Source organism: Oryzias melastigma, linkage group LG17, assembly GCF_002922805.2.
Source record: "Oryzias melastigma strain HK-1 linkage group LG17, ASM292280v2, whole genome shotgun sequence".
Classification (NCBI taxonomy): Eukaryota; Metazoa; Chordata; class Actinopteri; order Beloniformes; family Adrianichthyidae; genus Oryzias; species Oryzias melastigma.
The window spans coordinates 13036289-13055509 of record NC_050528.1 but is presented as its reverse complement, the minus strand read 5'-3'; the positions used below and the strand labels follow the sequence as shown (position 1 = coordinate 13055509).

Genomic DNA, 19221 nt, shown 5'->3' with positions numbered 1-19221 from the left:
CCAGCTCTGCAGCACAAAATGAAAAGGCCATTCAGGGCTGCAGTTTGACTAGTTACAACTCTGAACAGGCCAACAAAGGCTAATACTAGGATTACCAAAAAGCTGGTACTTGTGTATTTGGATCTATGACTCATCTTCGTTTACTGTTTATCAAGAAGATACATTTTAATGATAAAACTTTGAAATTATGAAGAGAAAAGTAAGAAAAGAATGTGTTTAACAAATGGGTTGATACACAATCATAGACATATATTATTATCACAGTCACAGTGATGATAAAGCCCTATTAGTTACTCATCAAGCACCTGGATGTGTGAAATTTGTCCTCCACATTTGGCCCATCCCCTGGGGGAGTGGTGAACTGCAGACACAGCCATCCAAACCCTTAATACTGAGTGTCAAGCATGGAGGCACTGGGTTCCATTTTTAGAGTCTTTGGTATGACTCGGCCTGGATATGAACTCATGACCTTTCAGTCTCAGGGCGAACATTCTACCGCAAGGCCATTGAGCTGGCTAATAATATAAGCTGGCAAACAACAACAGCTGGATAATAGTACTATTACTATGACAATATTATCACATAATAATATAATCACCGTGATTATACATTCAATGGACACAATGAAACTATAACTTCCTCACACCAGACCTGGAGACCAAGACCCAAAGAGGAACCGAAATGAACACCTGCCGTTTCCCACATTCCCTAAATGCAGCAGTGTTGGGATGGAGGGATGTGACCACTGACTGTACTCACAGTCAGTGGTCACACTTGCTTCTGGCTCCAACAACATCAAATCAATTCAGATCCAAGGGGGGCGGAGTCTTAGTCCAGTTCTCACACAGATAGACTGTACATGAGAACTGGACTGAGTGACCCCTACCCCCTCGAGTTTGAAACAGGAAGTGCAGCCGGTTCCAAGAAGCCAAAATCCCATTTTATTGGAAATAAACAGTTATTACTATTTCAATCACGAGTTATTGAAGTTATAAACGGACCAATCAGATTCCTCAGTAAAGCATGTGGTGTTCATTGCCCCCCACGTTGAACGTTTGATTGACAGATTCTCCCAAGCATTTGGAAGGGGTGTGGACTTTCAACAAGCTTAGTCCTGATTGGCGACAGTGGTTTCCATAGAAACGCTGACTCAGATGACTCAAACCAATCACAGTTGAGTGGCTCCAACATGTCAATCTCCGTATCTCTAAAAAATGGTGACTGAATTAACTTCATATCACTTGGAGCAGGACGTAAGGGTGATATCGCACTTGCTTTATCCAGTTCTATATTCAGTCAATGATGTGACCCAAGTCCTACTGGGTCAGGGGCAGAGTAGTTACTCTGACTTGCTGGGTTGTGGGTGTACTCGGCGGTGAAGTGTCTGTCCTGGGACAGGGAGATCGTGGGTTTGAAGCCGCAATCAGGTCAAACCACAAACTAGAAACTTTCACTATCAGTGGCTGGATTGGGGGGGGCTAAACCACTAAATGGGACAGCAGCTCACTGCTCCCTCAGGAGGAGTCCAATACAGAGAATGTGGTTCCACACGCCGGTACTGATCCTGCTGGGACCAAGAGGAGAACCGCTTCTGAAGGGTTTGGAATAGAACGTGACTTTTTTAGGTTTCTTGAAGAGGCGAGTTTGGTTTCACCTGTGTGCCCTGAACGCACCACGACCACAGCATCATCACTTAAATTTTAACCTAAATCTCTACAGTTCCGTGAAACCGGTGAAATATCAATACAATTTGGCCAATAATAATTTTTCTGAAGTTCTGAGACACATAAAAAGTTCAGTTTGAAGCAGAAGTTCTTCAGAGTCCACATCAGAACTGGACCGAACTTATCTGACGAATCTGATACTTTTCCACTCTCGAAGAAAACTTTTCACCATCCCGGTGCCCCCCGGTCCCCCGGTCCACTAAGGCTTACCGTAAACTCGGAGCCACCCTTGAAGTTGTGTCGCAGCGTCCCCCAGGATCCGGTCCAGCAACGGGTCCACGAGGCTCAGTCCGCCGCGCAGAGACTCCACGTCGGCCGCCTCCGAGTCCATGTCCGGGAAAAACTGGGAGAAGCCCCCCAGCAGAGTTCAATAATCCGGGAAAGTAAAGTTTAAGAGTTCGGCGGGGGGGCGGAAAGTGTCCGGATGATCCGTCATGGGACACTTTGGTCTCTCCGACCGCCCCACTGGTCTCTGCTAGCCGTTAGCCGCGGCGGCAGCAGCCGGCGGCTGTCCGGCAGACCGGCGGGCTCCGCCTCATTGTCCCGCTCTCCCGGGTTACCGGAAACGTGCCAAACTTCCTCTACACCAGAGTCTGAGACAAGCGGCGGCTCCTTTGTTCTGCCCCCCTCAAACATCCACCGAAAAGCCGCCGCGGAAGCAGCTGGGAGCCGCTGGAAGTGTGAGCGGAGGAGGCACGCGGCGGCTGAAGGCTCCTCGGCGGACTGCCGCTCTGCCGCTACTGCGGTCACCGCTTTGCCGCTCTGCCGCGCGCTCATGCCCCGCGGCGAGAGCGCGCGGGGAAGTTTGTCTGTTTATCAGGAAACGATGCCAATAAAACAAGGAAAAACCAGAAACCTTTGAGGGAAAACGAAAACATATTACATCGCTTTAACAACAGTTTTGCAAAAAAGATTCCATCTTCTATCATGTAATTACGAGCAAAAACACAAAGCATCTGTTACAGTGCGACTGCACGCGAGTGTTACGTGATGTCACTGTAAACAGACATAAATCAGTAGTATAGTGGTACGGACATGATATAAAAAAGAAAAACACTTCTTCCCACAAATAAATAATTTGAGCCCAAATTCTAGTATTTTCAAAGCCAAAACTAGCATCACATTTGCATTGCATACAAATTAGCATTTTTAGTGCTCGGATTAGCATTTTGTGCACGCAAATTAGTATTTTAGTGCAATCAACTCATACTATAGTTTGTGGCTACAAAATACAAAATTGTGAGCACAAAATACTCATTTAAGCACACAAAATGCTGATTTGTGCTCCAAAAATGCTAATTTAAGGACAAAATTCCAATTTGTGGGTGAAAAATGATAATTCGAGCACTAAAAATGCTAATTTGTATGCATACAATTCAAATGTGTCTGCACAAAAGGCTCATTAGTGCACAAAAAGCTAATTTGTTTTCAAAAATGCTAATTTGTAGACAAAATTCAAATTTGTGGGCAAAAAAAATCCTAATTTCTACTCAAAAAATTCAAACGTGCACACACAAAATTCGAATTTGTGCGCAAAACATGTTAATTTGTGCACCAAAAAAATGCAGACTATTATGTATAAAATTTAAATTTGTGGGTATAAAATGTCAACTTGTGCCTACGGAATGCTAACTTGTGCCAACAAAATACTAATAAAATGTTCCCCACAAAATACTAATCCTATTTTGTGCACACAAAAGAAAAAATCATGGCCACGAGTTATTAATTTGAGTGAACAATTTAACTCATGTCTTTATTTATTATGAATGTCATGTGTGGGGCTTAGTAGAATGGTGGTGCTTGTGTAATTAAATAAAAAAAGATATGGAACTATCATGAAGAAGGAACAGGTCTCCTGGTCCTGCAGTGTTTCTCTGAAGCCACTGGTAGGGTCTGAGGCTTACACCCCTTACTGTCAGGAATCTGCAGAAACACGAGTTCATGGATCAGGTCTTATCAGAGGTTTGTCTGAGTTTGCATCTTGATCCCTCTTCATCACACTCAGAGGAAAGAGCCGTGACAGAGGTCTTTGTGAAAGCGTGGCATGCACGTGGGAAGTTCCTGTGCATGTCTGAACTGGGTCCATGTGATCATTAAGATACAGCAGATGTTTTGGAGATAACACAGGACATGGTTGGTGCTTTCCGTCGGCTGTTATATCAGTCTGCTGCTGAAACATGCAGGCAGAGACGATCAGCTGAAACGGTGAGTTTTTAAATCTGCATTTATGTGGCAGAGCTGAGAACATCCTTTCCTCTTTTTGAAAAAGAAGTTCTGCTGCTTACACCAGATACTAGAACACCTGCAGACAAATATGTGGTGATGAGGAGAGCAGATAATTTATTAATATTTCTGTGATTGATGAATGCCTGAAATGATGGGAACATGTTCCAGTCCTCCTTCCTGGAGGATATTCTATGTTCCTGTGCAACACATGCTTTGTCCTGTCAGTTTGGCAGCTTTCTCCATCATCAGTCGTGTTAAAAGAGCGCACCCTGCAGGAAGAAAGGAGTACTGCCCTACAGCTAAACAAAAAAGACTGATTTGAATCATCTTTACCTAAATCAAGGGGTGTGTGACTTTCCCTCTTATATTATTTAACATTCTTGTCAATACACGGTCCATGAAATGATACATAAAAGATGTAATTAAATTTGTGGTGATACAAAACATTCCAATTATTTGGAATGTGCAGTATGAAAAAATCCCATGTTTGGTGCACACAAAACACATCCCTCATTGTGGTTCACTTTAAGCTTTATCTTAATTCCTCATGAGATAATCACATATATAAATAACCAAAAATAAGTCACAATCCAATTCAGAGTCTACATCCTTGTACCTCTTTGACATCCTTATTTTTCATTATATAAACTAAACATTCAATGCTTGAAACTGGAAGGGAAGAAGCAAACTTATTTAATCCCTTCCCCCAATAATCTGCATAATTTTTCAATGATACATGCTTGTTTTATTGTCATTCATCTAAATATAAGACCTGATAATAACTTTATCAAATATATGTCAGTTATTACCATAAGCATATCAATAACCTAACATATAATTCACCTTCACCTCTATAGTGGAACAAAAACATTTCCTTGTATGTTTTTAAAAAAATGGATATTAAATCATTGTTTAAGCTCCTCCCTTAACACATGCTGAAGTTTGATGCCAAACAGAAATATTTTCTACTGGTTCCCGCAAATTGTACTTTAAATTATGTACATCCTCTTTATTTGCACGCGTTTATTTTCAGAGAAGAGATTTTGAATAGTATTAGGTAGGGAATATCTATTAGCTCTGAATATGAATTGTGCTGTATGTAGTTTAACCAACTCAATTTCAAAAGTTAGACTGAAAGAATACATTATTTGTATGATCATGGTATCTGGCTCCATTAATTATTCTAATTGGCCGTTCCTGAATTAAAAATAAAGGATGCAATAGTGTTTTATAGCTACTGCCCCAAATGTCAATGCCATAACTTCAAATGTGGTAGGATCAAGGAACAGTATAGCAAGTATCTACTTCTATGGTCTAATATGTGCTGCAGCAGCGAGCCACAAGGTCTCTGCTCCATTCTGATGCATCCACTCGCAGACAAATAAATCCATGTACGTCTTTGTTTTCCTCATCTGAGCTGGAATCTGGATCAAGACTTTTATGATGGATTGCTCCAGTATTATTGTTGGGCAGATGAGGTTGAGGGTATGAGGGGCTGTAAGTTACTGGGAGAGATTGTAAATAGAAGGAAGCAAGGAAGGAAGCCTGTGAATGAACTCGAGATGTTCTTCTCAATCTCCATTGAAGAAACAGACTCGGGGGCCAGGGGGGCTCCTGTAGTAGTTTTTATTATTGAAATGTTACGTACAGGTGGGTGTGTGGGGGGGGTCAGCCTGGTCCTCACAGAGCTGGAAACACGACCAGATCAGCAGCAGGACCACACAGAACCGAATCATTATAACTTAAAATACTGTTTTTACATCCAAGTGATGGCTGCTGGACCGGACCCACTGACCCGCCCCGGGTCAGAACCGGACCCACAATAATCACAACAACACCAAAAGCTTATAGAGGAAAAGGATCCCGCAGACATTATAGATCTGCTGGTTCTTTACAGGGTTCCTCGCTGCACGTCGGAATAAAAAACATTCACACAAACATTTGAAATCATCTTTAGCACCAGTGTATCAGAGAGTTCTCGCTGCCACTTCTACAAAATTGCATAGTGTTGGATTTGTGCACGCACAACACGAGCGCTGAGGGCGGAGCGAGCAGGCGCCGGTGAGGCCACGCCCACAGAGGCGCCTGTAAGTGGGAGGGGGAAGGACCCACAGGACACAGTTTGTAAAATATACATTTTTACTCACAACACACACATCAGGCGTAAGGAGGAATCCACGAAAAGCTGCAGCCGTTTCCTGACATGACGGGATTGTCGCTTGTGAAGACGTAAAACCAAAAGGAAAATAAAAGAAAACACAGAATGCAGACAGAATTTGTTTTGGCTGTGGCCAGAGGGGGCGGTACTTCCTTTGTTGGAGGTTAAGAGCAGATCTCGACCTTCTGGAGAGTCTGCAATTATACCACATGTTTCTGCAGGTCACTCTTAAATTTGGTGACACAAAAAGATTTTTACCAAAAGATAAGTTTTCTTTTTACATTAAGAGAGCTAAGCAGAAGTGCTGTTGGAGGACACAGATTCTTGCGCTTCCTCAGGTTGAAACTGCAATAAAAACTGTGAATTGAGTGAGCTTGCATTCAATACCTGGAACATTTCTACCAGCAGAGGGCGCTATGGACGGGGCAGGATGCAAAGAAGTAAATGAAACTTGGAAGTGGGCTGCCCGCTCCTCCACATCTACCACCCTGCTTCTTTCCCAGATGATTCAGATGACCTGGATCATGTGCTTCTAGGTTTTGATTGGCTGAACACACCTGATCCGGATTATAAGCAGCGAGTCAGCAGAAACCTCTGGGAAACGAGCAAGATCGAAAAGTCCAGGATGGGGCAGCAGAGACGTAAAATGAAGCTTTCAGATGACAGGCTCCCGCATATCTGAACATGATGTGTCCATCTTTATGTCCTTAAGCAACGGGGTGAGGAACATCTCTGAGCTGGGACAGCTGCAGCTCCGACAGAACCATGAGCGCACCACAGCTGAGCTGCGATGCCAGACAGATAGAGAGAAGAAGGTTTCCACAAGTCCAACAGGAGGTCAGGACAGTTTCTGAGGAACGAGGACCTCCACTGCAAAGACGCAGCTGTTCTTCATCTCACACGCTCGCTGAAGAAGAGGCCGCGCTGGAGCGGTTCTTTCCTTCTAGTTTCCAGATGACAGGCAGCAGCAGGACCATGTGGATCTGGTCTTAGTGTTTTTGGGCAGCTTTGTACAGAGCAGGTTGAGTTCTCATGGCTTTACTGCCCCCTGCTGGAGGGGAGAATACTGTAGACGCAGAGAGCCCGGATGACTGTTCCTTCACGTAATCTGACAGGCGGGTGAGGAGACAGAAGCGGAGTGGAGTGGTGTGGAGCCGCGGTGCGGCCAGACCTCCTGTGAGAAGCTGCAGTCACTTCGGGTTGGTGGTTCTGGTTCTGTGCCTCTGCACGGTTCGACGTCCTTGTAGTGAAACCACGCCCCTCCTGGTAACGTCGGCAGAGGCGAGAATCGACGATAAAATGTTTTTAAAAGTAGTTTTGGTAAAAGTCGGCATGTTCGCCGGAGTGTTAGACGTGAGTGAGGGGAGGGGGCGTGTCTAGAAGAAGAGGGCGGGGCTAAGGCCTCTCCAGGGACGGAGTGTTGAAGCAGCCTTCAGGTAACGTCTTCTTGATGTCGATGAGGTTGTCGATGTCGGCGCGGATCTCCCGTATCTGTTGGTCGTAGCTGTCGATCATGTTATTCTGCGAGCTGGCCACAGCGTTCAGCTCCTTTAGCTTCTCGTCCAGCTTGCTGTCACGCATCTTCTCTTTGGCCTTCTTCAGAGACTCCTCAATGTCGTTCAGTTTGCTCAGGTCCACCTTATCGATGTTGCCTGGGGAGAAAAACACTCTTACAATCCAGTCCAGTCAAAAATTTCATTTCAGCGACTAAAGATACACACACACACATAGAGCATTTGTGTTTTCAGCCCATGGTGTTCACACTGGACAAGCAGGGAGGGGCTTCTTCTTCTTTTTCTACTATATAATAGCCCGTGTTAACAACCTACAGTTGAAAGAGGCTTAGTGTGTAATGTCAAATCGGGGCCAATCTTGCAAATTGGAAATGGAAACCGTTCGATTCATTGCCAGTGTCGTTGCAATGGCGGATACTAGCGGTGGCGATACAACAAGTATCGGTAAAGAAAATATTGCGATATATCACTGAATCATTTTTTTCCCTAGCGCAGGGCTGTGAAACTCAATCGCACAGGGCCAAAAATCTTAAACACGCCTTAGGTTGCGGGCCGAAAAGGATAAACATTTATTGAAAACACAAAAACGAAATTTTTAAAACTTTAGAAACGTAACTTTTTAACATTACTATGGATAAAAACAGGCAGGACTATTATTCCAGAAAAAAAATAAAAGAAATCTTAATTAACTTTTAATATTTTACTCTCCATAAAAATATATTTTGTCAGAATTATACAAGTTAGATCAAATTGCGCCATTAACAACAGTAAAATAAAACAACGTGGGGGGCCGGGTATAATTACCCTGAGGGCCGGACCCGGCCCCCGGGCCTCGACTTTGACTCGTGTGCCCTTTGTCGGGAGAGTGGCTTTGTTTTATCGTTATTAGGAAAACAAACACACACAGGGTAGTTCGCTGTGTCTGGGTTCACCAGTGAAACCAGCAATGCTCTGAGTTTGGCGAGTTTTTGGTCAAAGTTTGACTGGTTTAGCTGGCACCTTGTGTTCAATGGCCAGATTTTTTTGCACATAGACCAGAAAACGGTTTTGAAGCCCTAAACGTGCCTTTGCATAGACTTTTCATTGGAAACGGCCGCTTATGTTGCCAATGTGTTCGTACCATCAGATGCTGTTGATAGTATGGAATTCAGCTATTTTAAGCTTTTTCCACACAGCGTTTGCTATTATTGTAGCATCTGTAGCCCCGTTTATCATTGTTTAGTTTTTTTTCAACAGTTAAAGATTTTTAATTGCGAATGAGTAGAAGAATTATGCAGCCTCTACCATTAGACTCATATTAGTAAAAGCAGTTTCTCTGGTTGTTAACAAGTAGTAAACCCTCATGGAGCCATCTTACCCAGCTGGTCCATCAGGTCAGTGATGACCTTCAACACCTTTTTCACCATGTTTTTGGCCTTCCGGGCGTTGTCCTCTGCCTCCTTGGCATTGTCTGATGCCTGTGGAACAGAAGAGGAGGGACTTGAGATGTGTTTGGCTACAGAGTTCCACACTCTGGCTGAGGAACTGCTGCTACCATGGAGGCCATCATCATGTCATTGTCGGCCTCGGCCTTCTTCTTCGCCAGCTCCTTCTCTGCGGCGCTCAGCTGATCCATCATGTTGTTGACGTCATTTTCCAGGTTGTTGGTGTCCTCTAAGGCCTTCTCTGCGTCCTCCTTGGTCTGGGCTGATCCCTGCATGGAGCCATTATAATTTTAAAGCCTTGAAGTTGAAGAAGATGGAGACCAGAGTGTTAAGACATGTATACCTTCTGTACGTTGCTGGCGATTTTTTCGGCCTCCTCCGCCTTTCTCTTTGCTTCTCGGGCGTTTTCGGTGGCATTGCCGAGGGCCGCCTTTGCGTCTCTGGTCTTCTCATTAGCAGAAATGATGGTGGCATTGATAGCAGGGATCTTCTTCAAAGCTTCTTCAGCTGCCGTCTTGTTGTCGTTGACTCTCCTGTCAAAGTCTGCAGTACATTTGTTGCTTTAAGAGGTTTTACGTGAAGCTTTGTGTTTAACTGAGAGGATCAGTAAATGTTTAAAAGCTAGAACCACATAAACAAGTTAGAACAGAAAAAAGCAGCTACAGGCTTCCACTGATTATCAGCACTTCCTTTTGTCAGTTTTCATCTGATGTCACAGCCTAAGGAGAGCATAACCACTGGTCTGTCTGCAGCACGCCTCCATTGCATTACATTGTAAAAAAAACAAACAAAAAAAATACAGTCATTAATCAATCTAATTGTTTACATTGCCTCTGTCATCTGACGTCCGTCCCTCTAAAACATACATGGGAATTCTTTTTCCAGTCTGTTAACTTGTCAATTTCGCAACAAAAAGCCAGAAACAGGAGCAGTTTTCAAAATGTAAACTTCTTTTGTACTTTCAAAATAAAAACATATAAAATGTTATTTTGTATATATATCCTTATATTTATGTGATAATGCACATCAACACCCCAGATAAAACATTGCCCATTTCCGCCATGGATCACAAAAGCTTCATTTTGGAGGAACAAAAACATAATTTATGACACAGAACATGCATATTCCAAGGATTTAGTGGGGAAGGACAAGGTGTCGCCAAAGTTTGGAATGAACTAATCAACACGAGGGTGACAGCACAAACTTCTCCGGTGGACGGAGACTAAACAGAGACGATATAAACAAAGTGACGATCATGAGAAAAACTCCCATATGAACATATGTAAACTTTACATGACGCAATCGTAGTTTCACATGACTTAGATGAAGATTTGGATGCAAACTAGAATGCAAACTTTTACAGAATTTCAAATACAAACTTGGATAATAAATTTAATTTGAACTTTGACATGAACTTAAATTTACATTTTTTATTAACCTAGGATGTACTCTTTTCTGTAAACATTGACATAAACACACAGTCCCTCTGCATCCACAGGGAATACCAGGGAATACCAGGGTGCCGCGGTCTTTTTTTTGTTTGATTTTTACATTTCGTCTTTTAATATTTTGATCATATTTAAGGAGTCGTTTATCTGTGTCAGTATTTTAGGGTTAATCGTGTAAAAACATTAATTGGTTAACCAGTGGTCTGACTTTCAAACCCCTAAATGTTCCATGTACAAAATTTGTGGCCCTTCATGTCAAAAACAACTTTCTATTTGGAAGCAGCTGCTTTGGTTGTGTTTTTGTGTAATATCAGAAAAGTGAATGCTTGCTCATTGGTCATGGTCAGATCTGTGGATGAAGACTGGGGCGTGTTGCATTCAGGTACCTCTGAGGTCCTCCAGGATGTTCTTTGCTTCAGCAAAAGTAGCCTTGCCCTTCTGGGCAGCCTCCTCAGCCAGAGCTTTGGCAGCATCAGCCCGGGCTAGCAGCTGGTCTGCGGTCTGTCCAACAGCAGGAGGAAACGGTGTGTTCAGAGCCCAATGGGAGTTTGGAGCTCCCGTGTGAAGATAAGAGTGTGCACGTCTCCTACCTGCTGCTCGCTCTTGCCTTTGTCCAACAGCTTGCGGACCTCCTGCTCTTTGGACTTCAGGTCGTCTCTCATGTCATTGTACTCCTTCTCCATCTTGTCAACCAGATTGTCCAGGTCTGTCGCCTCTTTCTTGATCTTGTTGGCTTCATCCTAAAAGGACGAAACATCAGCTCTGTTTCGTTTGGGATCGGCTGCTGCTTCATGTGGCGTCTGCCTCACCTCCAGAGCCTTAGCGTCAAACGGCGGGAGGCTGGTTAGATTGGCAAAGATCTTCAGGGCCTCGTTTCCAGCCTCATCGGCCTCGCTCTTCACCTTGTTAGCTTGCTTCTCCAGGTTCTTGGCCAGCTCTTTAGCCTCATTATACCTGAGCAGAAGATGCGTTTAAGGGATAAAATGCTTCTGAGAGCACAAACACACAAAACTACCACAAACTCAACAATAAGACTTAGGTTAATAATAAACAGGTAAGACAGAAAAGTCACACAAAAACAGACCAAAGAGGCGCACAATGAAACCAAACCTACTTCCTGTTCAGCTCCTCGATCTCCTGGCCTGTCCAGCTTTCTCCCTCCAGAGTCTTCAGCAGCAGGTTGTAAGCCTTCGTCGACGTGTCGTTGGCGTCTTTGGCAATCTTCTCGATCTGTTCGGATTCAGTTTTGTGCCTGCAGACAAAGGAGACAATGGAGTTTTTGAGCATGAAACCTTTCAAACAAGACTTCATTGCTTCCTCTTCCTGAACTTTCATTGCTGCCGTAGTTCAACTGTGTTTGGATGAATCCTAAAGGAACGCCATGAAAGTTCTGAATGTTTTGGTTCTGTGAAGACGGCAGCATCAGAGCTGAGTTTTATCTGAGGAATGTTCTCATTCTTAAGCAACTTTTCCGTCTTTGTTTTGTTTCATTCCACTACTTTGATTCTAAAAAAATCCTCCCTTTTGTTCTCTTCTAACTGCGAACATAACAACAGTCGTGCTAACAAACTTGTTATTTAACACAATTGCAGTTTCGAGGAGAGATGACAGAATGATTTTGCAGAAGACTGCAGCAGCGTTTGTGAACGTGATCTTACTTTTCGGCGAGCCGTCTGGCTTCCTCAGCCAGCAGGGTCATGTTGTTGGGTTCTCCTGTACCGCTGGGGGGCTTGATGTCCTGCAAAAGGCCTCACCGGTTATCGCTCCACCCACGTGGCAGGTTCCCATGACAACACTGAGCCCACTTACCACTTTACTGATGGCGTCCTTGGCCTTGTCCAGCTCCTGACGGGCTCTGTCGATCAAACTCTCGGCATCCTGGACTCGGTTGCGGGCGCGGTCGGCCTGTGCGCCCGTGTCGTCCACGGTGTTGCGGATGCCCTGCAGGCGTTTCCACTGGGTAGTCAGAGTGTTGTTGAGGGTGTCCAGTCGGTCCATTAGGCCTCTGTCCAAATCTGCAGGACGGTTATAAAAAAGAAAAAAAAAAAAAAAGAAAAGATAAATCCCTACAGTTGCACTGAAACTCCAAATCCTGCCGGGTTCTGGTACCTTTGCTGGCCTGAGCTTCATCTAACAGCTCTGCGATGGCCTTTTCTGCCTCCTTCAGACGATCCTCAAAGGCCTTATCGCTGACGGTTTCCTGCCCCGAGCCCAGGTTATCGATCAGAGTCTGCAAGTCGTGCAGCTTCTGTCGCTGCTGGTTTACCTGGAAACCCGGAACAGAGAATCAGTTTGTCGCCATAGATGAGGGGGAGGAGAGGTCTAGTGGTCCTCACCTTGTCCCGGACCAGACCGTAGCAGGAGGGGCACTGCTGGCAACCCGGCACTGAGCGATTGTAGAAGTAATTCTCCTCGCACATGTCGCAACGCGCCCCAACAAAGCCGGGCCGGCACTCACAGCGCCCGTCATCCTTACACTGACCCGACGAGGAGCCTTCAGGGTCACAGTCACAGGCTGCAGGACAAACAGTGAAATCACACTTTCAATAGGAAATGAAATAATTTATCTACAATTTAGAGGATTCACAACTGCAGGTGAAACAAACAAATGCACACAGAAGACGATGGTCCTAAAGCGACTAAGAAACCTGAAGAGAGGGCTTCCTAAACTAATATGCATCACCTATTTACATGTTTACCTGACCATTAATGATCCACCAAAGTGAGAAACCCTCAATGATAAGGATTGAAAGTCTACTGTACACTTTTTTTTTTCACACATTCCTTCACTGAAATCAGATATGATCCATGACAGCTAAAGTTTACGGTCCTCCATCAGAAGAACCAATCACACTTAGCTGTTGGACGAGGTTTCTATAACAGGATTTGAAGTTACAGAGAAAGACTGGCTCACGTTTGCATCCAGACGCGCTGAAGCCAAAGAAGTTGACCTCGCAGCGATCGCAGTGAAGCCCGCTGACGCCGGGCTGGCACTCGCACTGTCCCGAAGTGATGTCACACTGCCCGTTGGTGGAGCCAATGGGGTTGCAGTTGCATCTGTGGACAAACCGGGAGTCATTGGAGGACATCAGAGAATGGAGCTCCAGCTATTCAGGGTTGAAGTTGGCCCTCCTCAAACATAAATCCCACAGAAACTCTCTTTAAGGTCAGAGCTCCCATCTGTAGATGGTGGAGAATTCTGCAATGGAGCTATGGGCGGGGACTGACCGCTCGCATCCGTTGCCGCTCTGAAGGTTGAAGTGTCCGGGCTGGCAGGCGCTGCAGTCGCGTTCGGCCACGTTGGGGAGACACTCGCACTGACCGGTGACCTGAGAACAGCCGGTCTGTCGGTCCACGGTGCCCAGAGGAGAGCAGGAGCAGGCTGAGGGGGAAGAGCGAGCGTCAGAGTTCAGCGGGAGCGTGGCCTTCCTGTCATCATGCCTGTGTTTCTTTAGACTCATAAGAAAGAGACTGTTTAGTGCATTCCAATTCACTCAGACTGAATGAGAAGCCTGAAACATTTGACAACATTCTCCTCGTTGGTGTTTAGCTGTTTCAGGACAGGAGAGGTGGTTTAGGAGAAGAGTTTAACAAACTGAGCTAACGTAAAACAGCAAAACCCAACAGTCAGTCAGTAGTTTAAAATCAGTTTAGCTCTTTGTAGTAATTAACCATTCGGAACCGTCCTGTCAAGCAGCTGTGAGATCAGCGTGATAAAACTATGTCTAAAATAAACTTTAACGTTCTGTGATTGACCTTTTACTAAATTAAAGAGAGAATATAGCAATTATTTGTACTTTTTGAACAAAAGAGATCTTGTATTTTAATAAATGCATTGACACGTGTTTTCCACAACAGTCAACAGGCGCTTCTGCACAGCTGTGGTCATTTAGAGCTCTTTTTGCCATCATCAGAGCCGAGCAGAACACCTTGAATCCAACTGAATTGAACGGTTCATCAAAGAAAAAACGTTCTTTTATTAATTTCCACAGACACAATAAGAAAAATTAATGAGGAAAAAAATGAAAAATATTAAATGGACAGCAGTGCTCTCAGAAGAGAAATTCTTTCTTTTTTTTTTATCCTGGAAGCTGAAGCTTCACAGGCAGACTGAAGAACAGCCACCGTCTGTATAAAGGTCTCATCATGGAGCTGTGAGGTCTGTGATGTTCCTCTAACAGGAACTCATCATACATGTGACTTAAAGAAGTCAGTGAATTTTGCCTGGAATTTTTCTTGTATTTTTATTCAAAAACATGCCAATTAGTTTGTTGACGAATTCATTTTCTTGTTGTTTTTATAAAATTACACTTAAAACTTTCGCTCTGTTGTAAAAATGGCTCGTTGAACATCTTTGGGGTTTCCACAGAGAAATTAATCACTTTTTTCCCCAGACAAAATTTTCTGATTTTATGTCTAGTGTGTGAATATAACATGGAAAAATGACTAAATAAATGCAGTGTCACATAGGAGAGGTTGTGCTGATTAAAATTATCCTAAAATAAGCAAGCAGGCAGTCTTTCTAACTGAAAGACAACAACAGAGTTTTAGGGTTAAGCACTTATTAAGCCTTATTTAACAAACTTGGTTAGTTTAGTGCTCAGCAGTGAAACATCTTCAGTAATAATTCAGCTTGTTAGAGTTACTTTCTCGGTATTAGAAGGCTCTGAAGAAGCTCACTGTGGGGTCAGAGACAGTTTTCTGTTTGCTTTCTAATCATTTGGCGAATTATTTAACAAAACAGATGTTTTTGGAATTCTGGTCCATGGATGATGAAAGAGGATGAAGGTTCCTACATTTGCATCTCTTGCCAGGAGCGGTACTGAGGGCGTTGCCGTAGAAACCCTCCTTGCAGCGATCGCAGAAGTAGCCCTCGGTGTCATTGACGCACTTCAGGCACTCTCCGGTCTCCCGGTTGCAGTTGCCGACGGCGTTCAGGTCGATGTTGCCGCTGCACACGCATTTGTGGCAGCTGCGCACGGGTCCGTTCTGACCCAGCGGGTTCCCAAAGTGTCCGTCGTCGCAGAGCTCGCAGCGTTTGCCTGCAAATGGTTGAGTTGCAGTGGGTTATAGTTGGTTCTGCTGACAGTGTGAGAGGTCACCTGCTAGCTGCTGGGAGCACCTGTGGTTCCAGGGGGACAGTTGGTGCACACCACCTCTCTGGTTGAAGGCACGATGGCACAGGTGGCTCCCGCTGGACAGGGGCATGGCTGGCAGTCGGTCGATGTTCCCTGGGTGGCGTCGCCGTAGAAACCGTCCTTGCAGCGTTCACAGCTCAGCCCAGCAGTGTTGTGCTGACAGTCGCACGCTCCTGCAGGGACAGACGGGTGCTGAGAGTGAACACCAAAAACTCAAGAAGTGCCACGTGCCAACCAAAGCAGCAGCAGTACCGGTGTTGGGGTTGCAGGCGTCGCTGTGTCCATTGCAGCTGCAGGGTTCGCAGGAGCTAAAGGCACCAAGCTCCGGGCGAGCACGCCGGAATCCTAACGTGCACTGCTGGCAGTGCTGACCCTGGTAGCCCTGGGGACAGGTGCACTGCTCCACCCAACGGGCCGGCACACCTGGGGCCCGCCTCGCCGTCACTAAGGACACATTATCCAGGAACCCGGAACCTGCAGACAGGCTGGTTAGAGCGGCGGCAGAACATTCGGACCGCAGCGGGCTGAGCCGGCGTTACGTACTCCTCTCGCTGTAGGTGCCGCGGAACTTGATGGCTGTCAGGTTCTGGAGAAGCTTCTGGAAGTCGGAGTGACTGACGTGCGGCCTCCAGGGGTAGTCGGTGCTGTCATGGAGCCTTATCCAGAACCAGAACAGTTTGGGTTAGAACAGATGATTATAAAGATCTTAAAATCTGTCAGAATAAACTCAGATTATCTTCTGATTTTAAACTGATCAGATTATTACATCACAGGATTAAAAAAAGGATCCCTTAACACACCAAACTAATCCAGTCGAAGTAGAAAATGGATTTTCAATGGTTGTTCATTTAAAAAGGTATAGTTAAATCCAGATTACTACAGATAGGATAATAAATGATCCTAATCCTAATCTATGGTTGTTTTACATGAATACAAATAAACTGCAAATATTAAAAAAGGCAAAATAAAGAAGGTTGTGAAAGAAGAGAGATGGAATGGGGTTATGGAGGTCTGGAGAGGATGGATATTTGCTGTATTGAAATAGGCAGATATGATCAAATTATTCATGTGGGGGTGCAAAGATACTGATGTAAAAATGACACAACAGTCTTACCCTGGGGGGAAACTAGAGAGAAATTGAGTGCATCATGGCAAAATAAGATTAAAAGAAAAAAAAGGGGGGGTCCAATGATAGAGCCTTGGGGGACACCTGAGGTGACTAAGAAGAAAACTAATAAGATTTCTCATTTTAATATTAACCTAGAGTAGGAACTCGGCAGTGGTTAGGGAGCAAACATCTGGATGTCAAAATTAAAATCTGAAGATGAAAATATATTTAGATGACCAAATTATTGAATTTTTTTGTCCAATAGAAATTAAAGAACAGCAATTCATTTATTATATTCTAAATGATATTATAAATGAAAGTTTGACAGTCCAAAAGAAAGATGAACTTTATACAAATGTTTATTTACGGATCATGTGCAAAAACACATTTATTTTACCTGTAATCAGTTACTCTGAGTCTGAATTTAGTAATTCAGCAGTCGTTTACTCTGGATTTGGGTCCATGTCTACATCCGTACTCTTAACCCAGAGCTCACCTGAACACGTATCTCTGCATGTTCTCGTTGGGGTAGGCGTTGCCCTGAGCGATCAGCGGGACGGCCACCCGCATGTTGGCCCCCTCCAGGATCAGATCCTCAGCAGACAGACGGTTGTCCCGGCGTTCCACTCTGAAGTTCAGGCTCAGGTTCTGACCGTAACTAAGAATCTGGTTCCCCAGAAACTTCTCTGAAACATGAGAACCAGAGGAGCAATGTTTTAAAACTATTGCAAACTGTGAGTGAAGATGAAGTGGTGGTGGGGGGTGGGGGGTACCTGGAGCTACAAAGTACATGGGCAGGAAGCTGTCGGAGCTGAGGGAAACCTCCTGTCCGCTGGGAGACCACTGGATGGAGACGCTGGACCCGTCCTGCTGCTGACCCTTCCACTTCTCGTCCCCTGTCACACAAACACAAATGAAGCATCTTTCTTTGGAGGGAGGGGGTCCTCCCAGCAGCAATAATGTTACCGTTGGTGAAGGTGGAGGTGATGGAGTGAACGCTGAATCCCTCGGCGCTGTCGCAGACGGACGAGTGCTGAAAGCAGAAGCAGGGCGTGCAGCCCTGAGGGTTATGGGGGTCCAGGTTGAAGAATCCCAGCTTACACCTAAAGCAAAGATAAGAAGGGGGGTGTCACGACCAAGAAGTCAGGCTGATATGGGAGGATGGCGCGGGCGAGCAAACCTGTCGCAGCTGAAGCCCTCCACGTTCTCTTTGCAGCGGCACTGACCCGTCGCCACGTCACACTCCTGGGTGCTTCCTGAAGGTGAGCAGCTGCACTGCCTGCAACATGATGGGGGGAGGGCAGGGGGAAAATTTTATGTAAAATAATTAGGGCTGTCAAAGTTAATGCACGTGATTAATAAAAAAGAATTAACAAGTTAATATTTTTGAACACAAATTAATCACACCTCCCAAAGACACATTCCTTCCTCAAATTGTTCCGGCTTCCACGGGGTGTATTAAAACACTCTGTTGGCATTATCCCATTTATACCATGGTCACTTACAAAATAAATAAATATTCAATCGGTTTTAAGTGCTTTATTCTTGGGATTTTTCTAGGTTTAGGAAGGTTTTTCACAAAAAAGCAACTACTTGATTCATGGTCCAGCACATTGTCGTGGTAACACGACGCCACGGCGCTGAGACTCAACGGCAAACGAAAGTGAAATAAATGCTGGTCGTATTTAGAGCATCAGTTCAGAGAGAAAGTTCACCTCTTAGCACCTGTTTTTGTCCAGAAGATAAAGGAAAACAGTCTGCACAGTGATACAGAACATTTGGGCTATGTGACCGGAACTTTTGTTTATTTATTTATTTATTTATTTTTAGGTGTGCAGGTGGCTGGATGTCAGTTTTGTGCACACAAAAAAAAAAAAAAAAAAAATTCAGACAGCAAAAATAAAGGAAAAATGTCTTTCTGGTCTGTTTTCTGTTCAAAAGCTGCATGTTGTCATATAAAATGTCCCCAGTAAATTATTGTTATTAATAACGATACAAAAGTGGCATCATTATTTAAAAAAAAAAAGCTCTAAATGTGCAGTTTTGTGTGATTTCATATTGTGATTATTTGCAGATCATAAGCGGTCAGCAAATACAGTTAACTGCGTTTATTTGTTTCCCATTTTGTGATTAATTCGTTATTTTTTTCAATCAGTTACAAGCCCTAAAAAAATCTAAAATAATTTCTTAAGAGTCAGAAACTGCATCACCAAGAGGAACAGGTGAGCGGCGGTCTGACTGTAAACACCTGGAAAACAGGCTCAGGAGTTTGTTCTTAACTTAAACAGATCATGTTCATGATGTTGCCAGAAGAGGGCGCTCCAAGATCAAGGTCCATCACTGAGGAGATCTAAGGGAAAAAGACCTTCAAGTACATGAATGTATCTTGTGATCTAAAGAAAGGTCTTTAACATGACAGGAAACCAAACCAAACAACTAGAAGTCCTTGACTGGAACTGGAAGTTCCCCCAATAAAATAAA

At 44.4% G+C, this 19221-nt stretch overlaps 2 protein-coding genes across 2 annotated transcripts in view; both read right to left on the bottom strand.

Annotated features, from left to right (window-relative positions):
• rasal2 (RAS protein activator like 2) overlaps positions 1-2475 on the bottom strand; it is a gene marked incomplete in the record, with an annotated part of 45845 nt that extends 43370 nt beyond the window's left edge. The window contains 1 exon segment of the mRNA XM_036216278.1: positions 1935-2475. Within this exon segment, the coding sequence (XP_036072171.1) occupies positions 1935-2055 (121 nt within the window).
• A 3078-nt stretch (positions 2476-5553) lies between these two features.
• Positions 5554-19221, bottom strand: part of lamc1 (laminin, gamma 1) — a 43644-nt gene continuing 29976 nt past the window's right edge. Inside the window, exons 7-28 of the mRNA XM_024268653.2 lie at positions 17921-18019; positions 17707-17843; positions 17514-17636; positions 17237-17426; positions 16176-16288; positions 15885-16106; positions 15617-15805; positions 15291-15536; positions 13723-13876; positions 13409-13551; positions 12831-13009; positions 12604-12760; positions 12304-12509; positions 12153-12232; positions 11609-11746; positions 11304-11448; positions 11085-11234; positions 10881-10995; positions 9390-9589; positions 9157-9315; positions 8980-9079; positions 5554-7760 (exon numbers count right to left, since the gene is read on the bottom strand). Of these exons, the coding sequence (XP_024124421.1) occupies positions 7504-7760; positions 8980-9079; positions 9157-9315; positions 9390-9589; positions 10881-10995; positions 11085-11234; positions 11304-11448; positions 11609-11746; positions 12153-12232; positions 12304-12509; positions 12604-12760; positions 12831-13009; positions 13409-13551; positions 13723-13876; positions 15291-15536; positions 15617-15805; positions 15885-16106; positions 16176-16288; positions 17237-17426; positions 17514-17636; positions 17707-17843; positions 17921-18019 (3502 nt within the window). The 3' untranslated portion in view covers positions 5554-7503. The remainder of the gene's footprint in view (positions 7761-8979; positions 9080-9156; positions 9316-9389; positions 9590-10880; positions 10996-11084; positions 11235-11303; positions 11449-11608; positions 11747-12152; positions 12233-12303; positions 12510-12603; positions 12761-12830; positions 13010-13408; positions 13552-13722; positions 13877-15290; positions 15537-15616; positions 15806-15884; positions 16107-16175; positions 16289-17236; positions 17427-17513; positions 17637-17706; positions 17844-17920; positions 18020-19221) is intronic.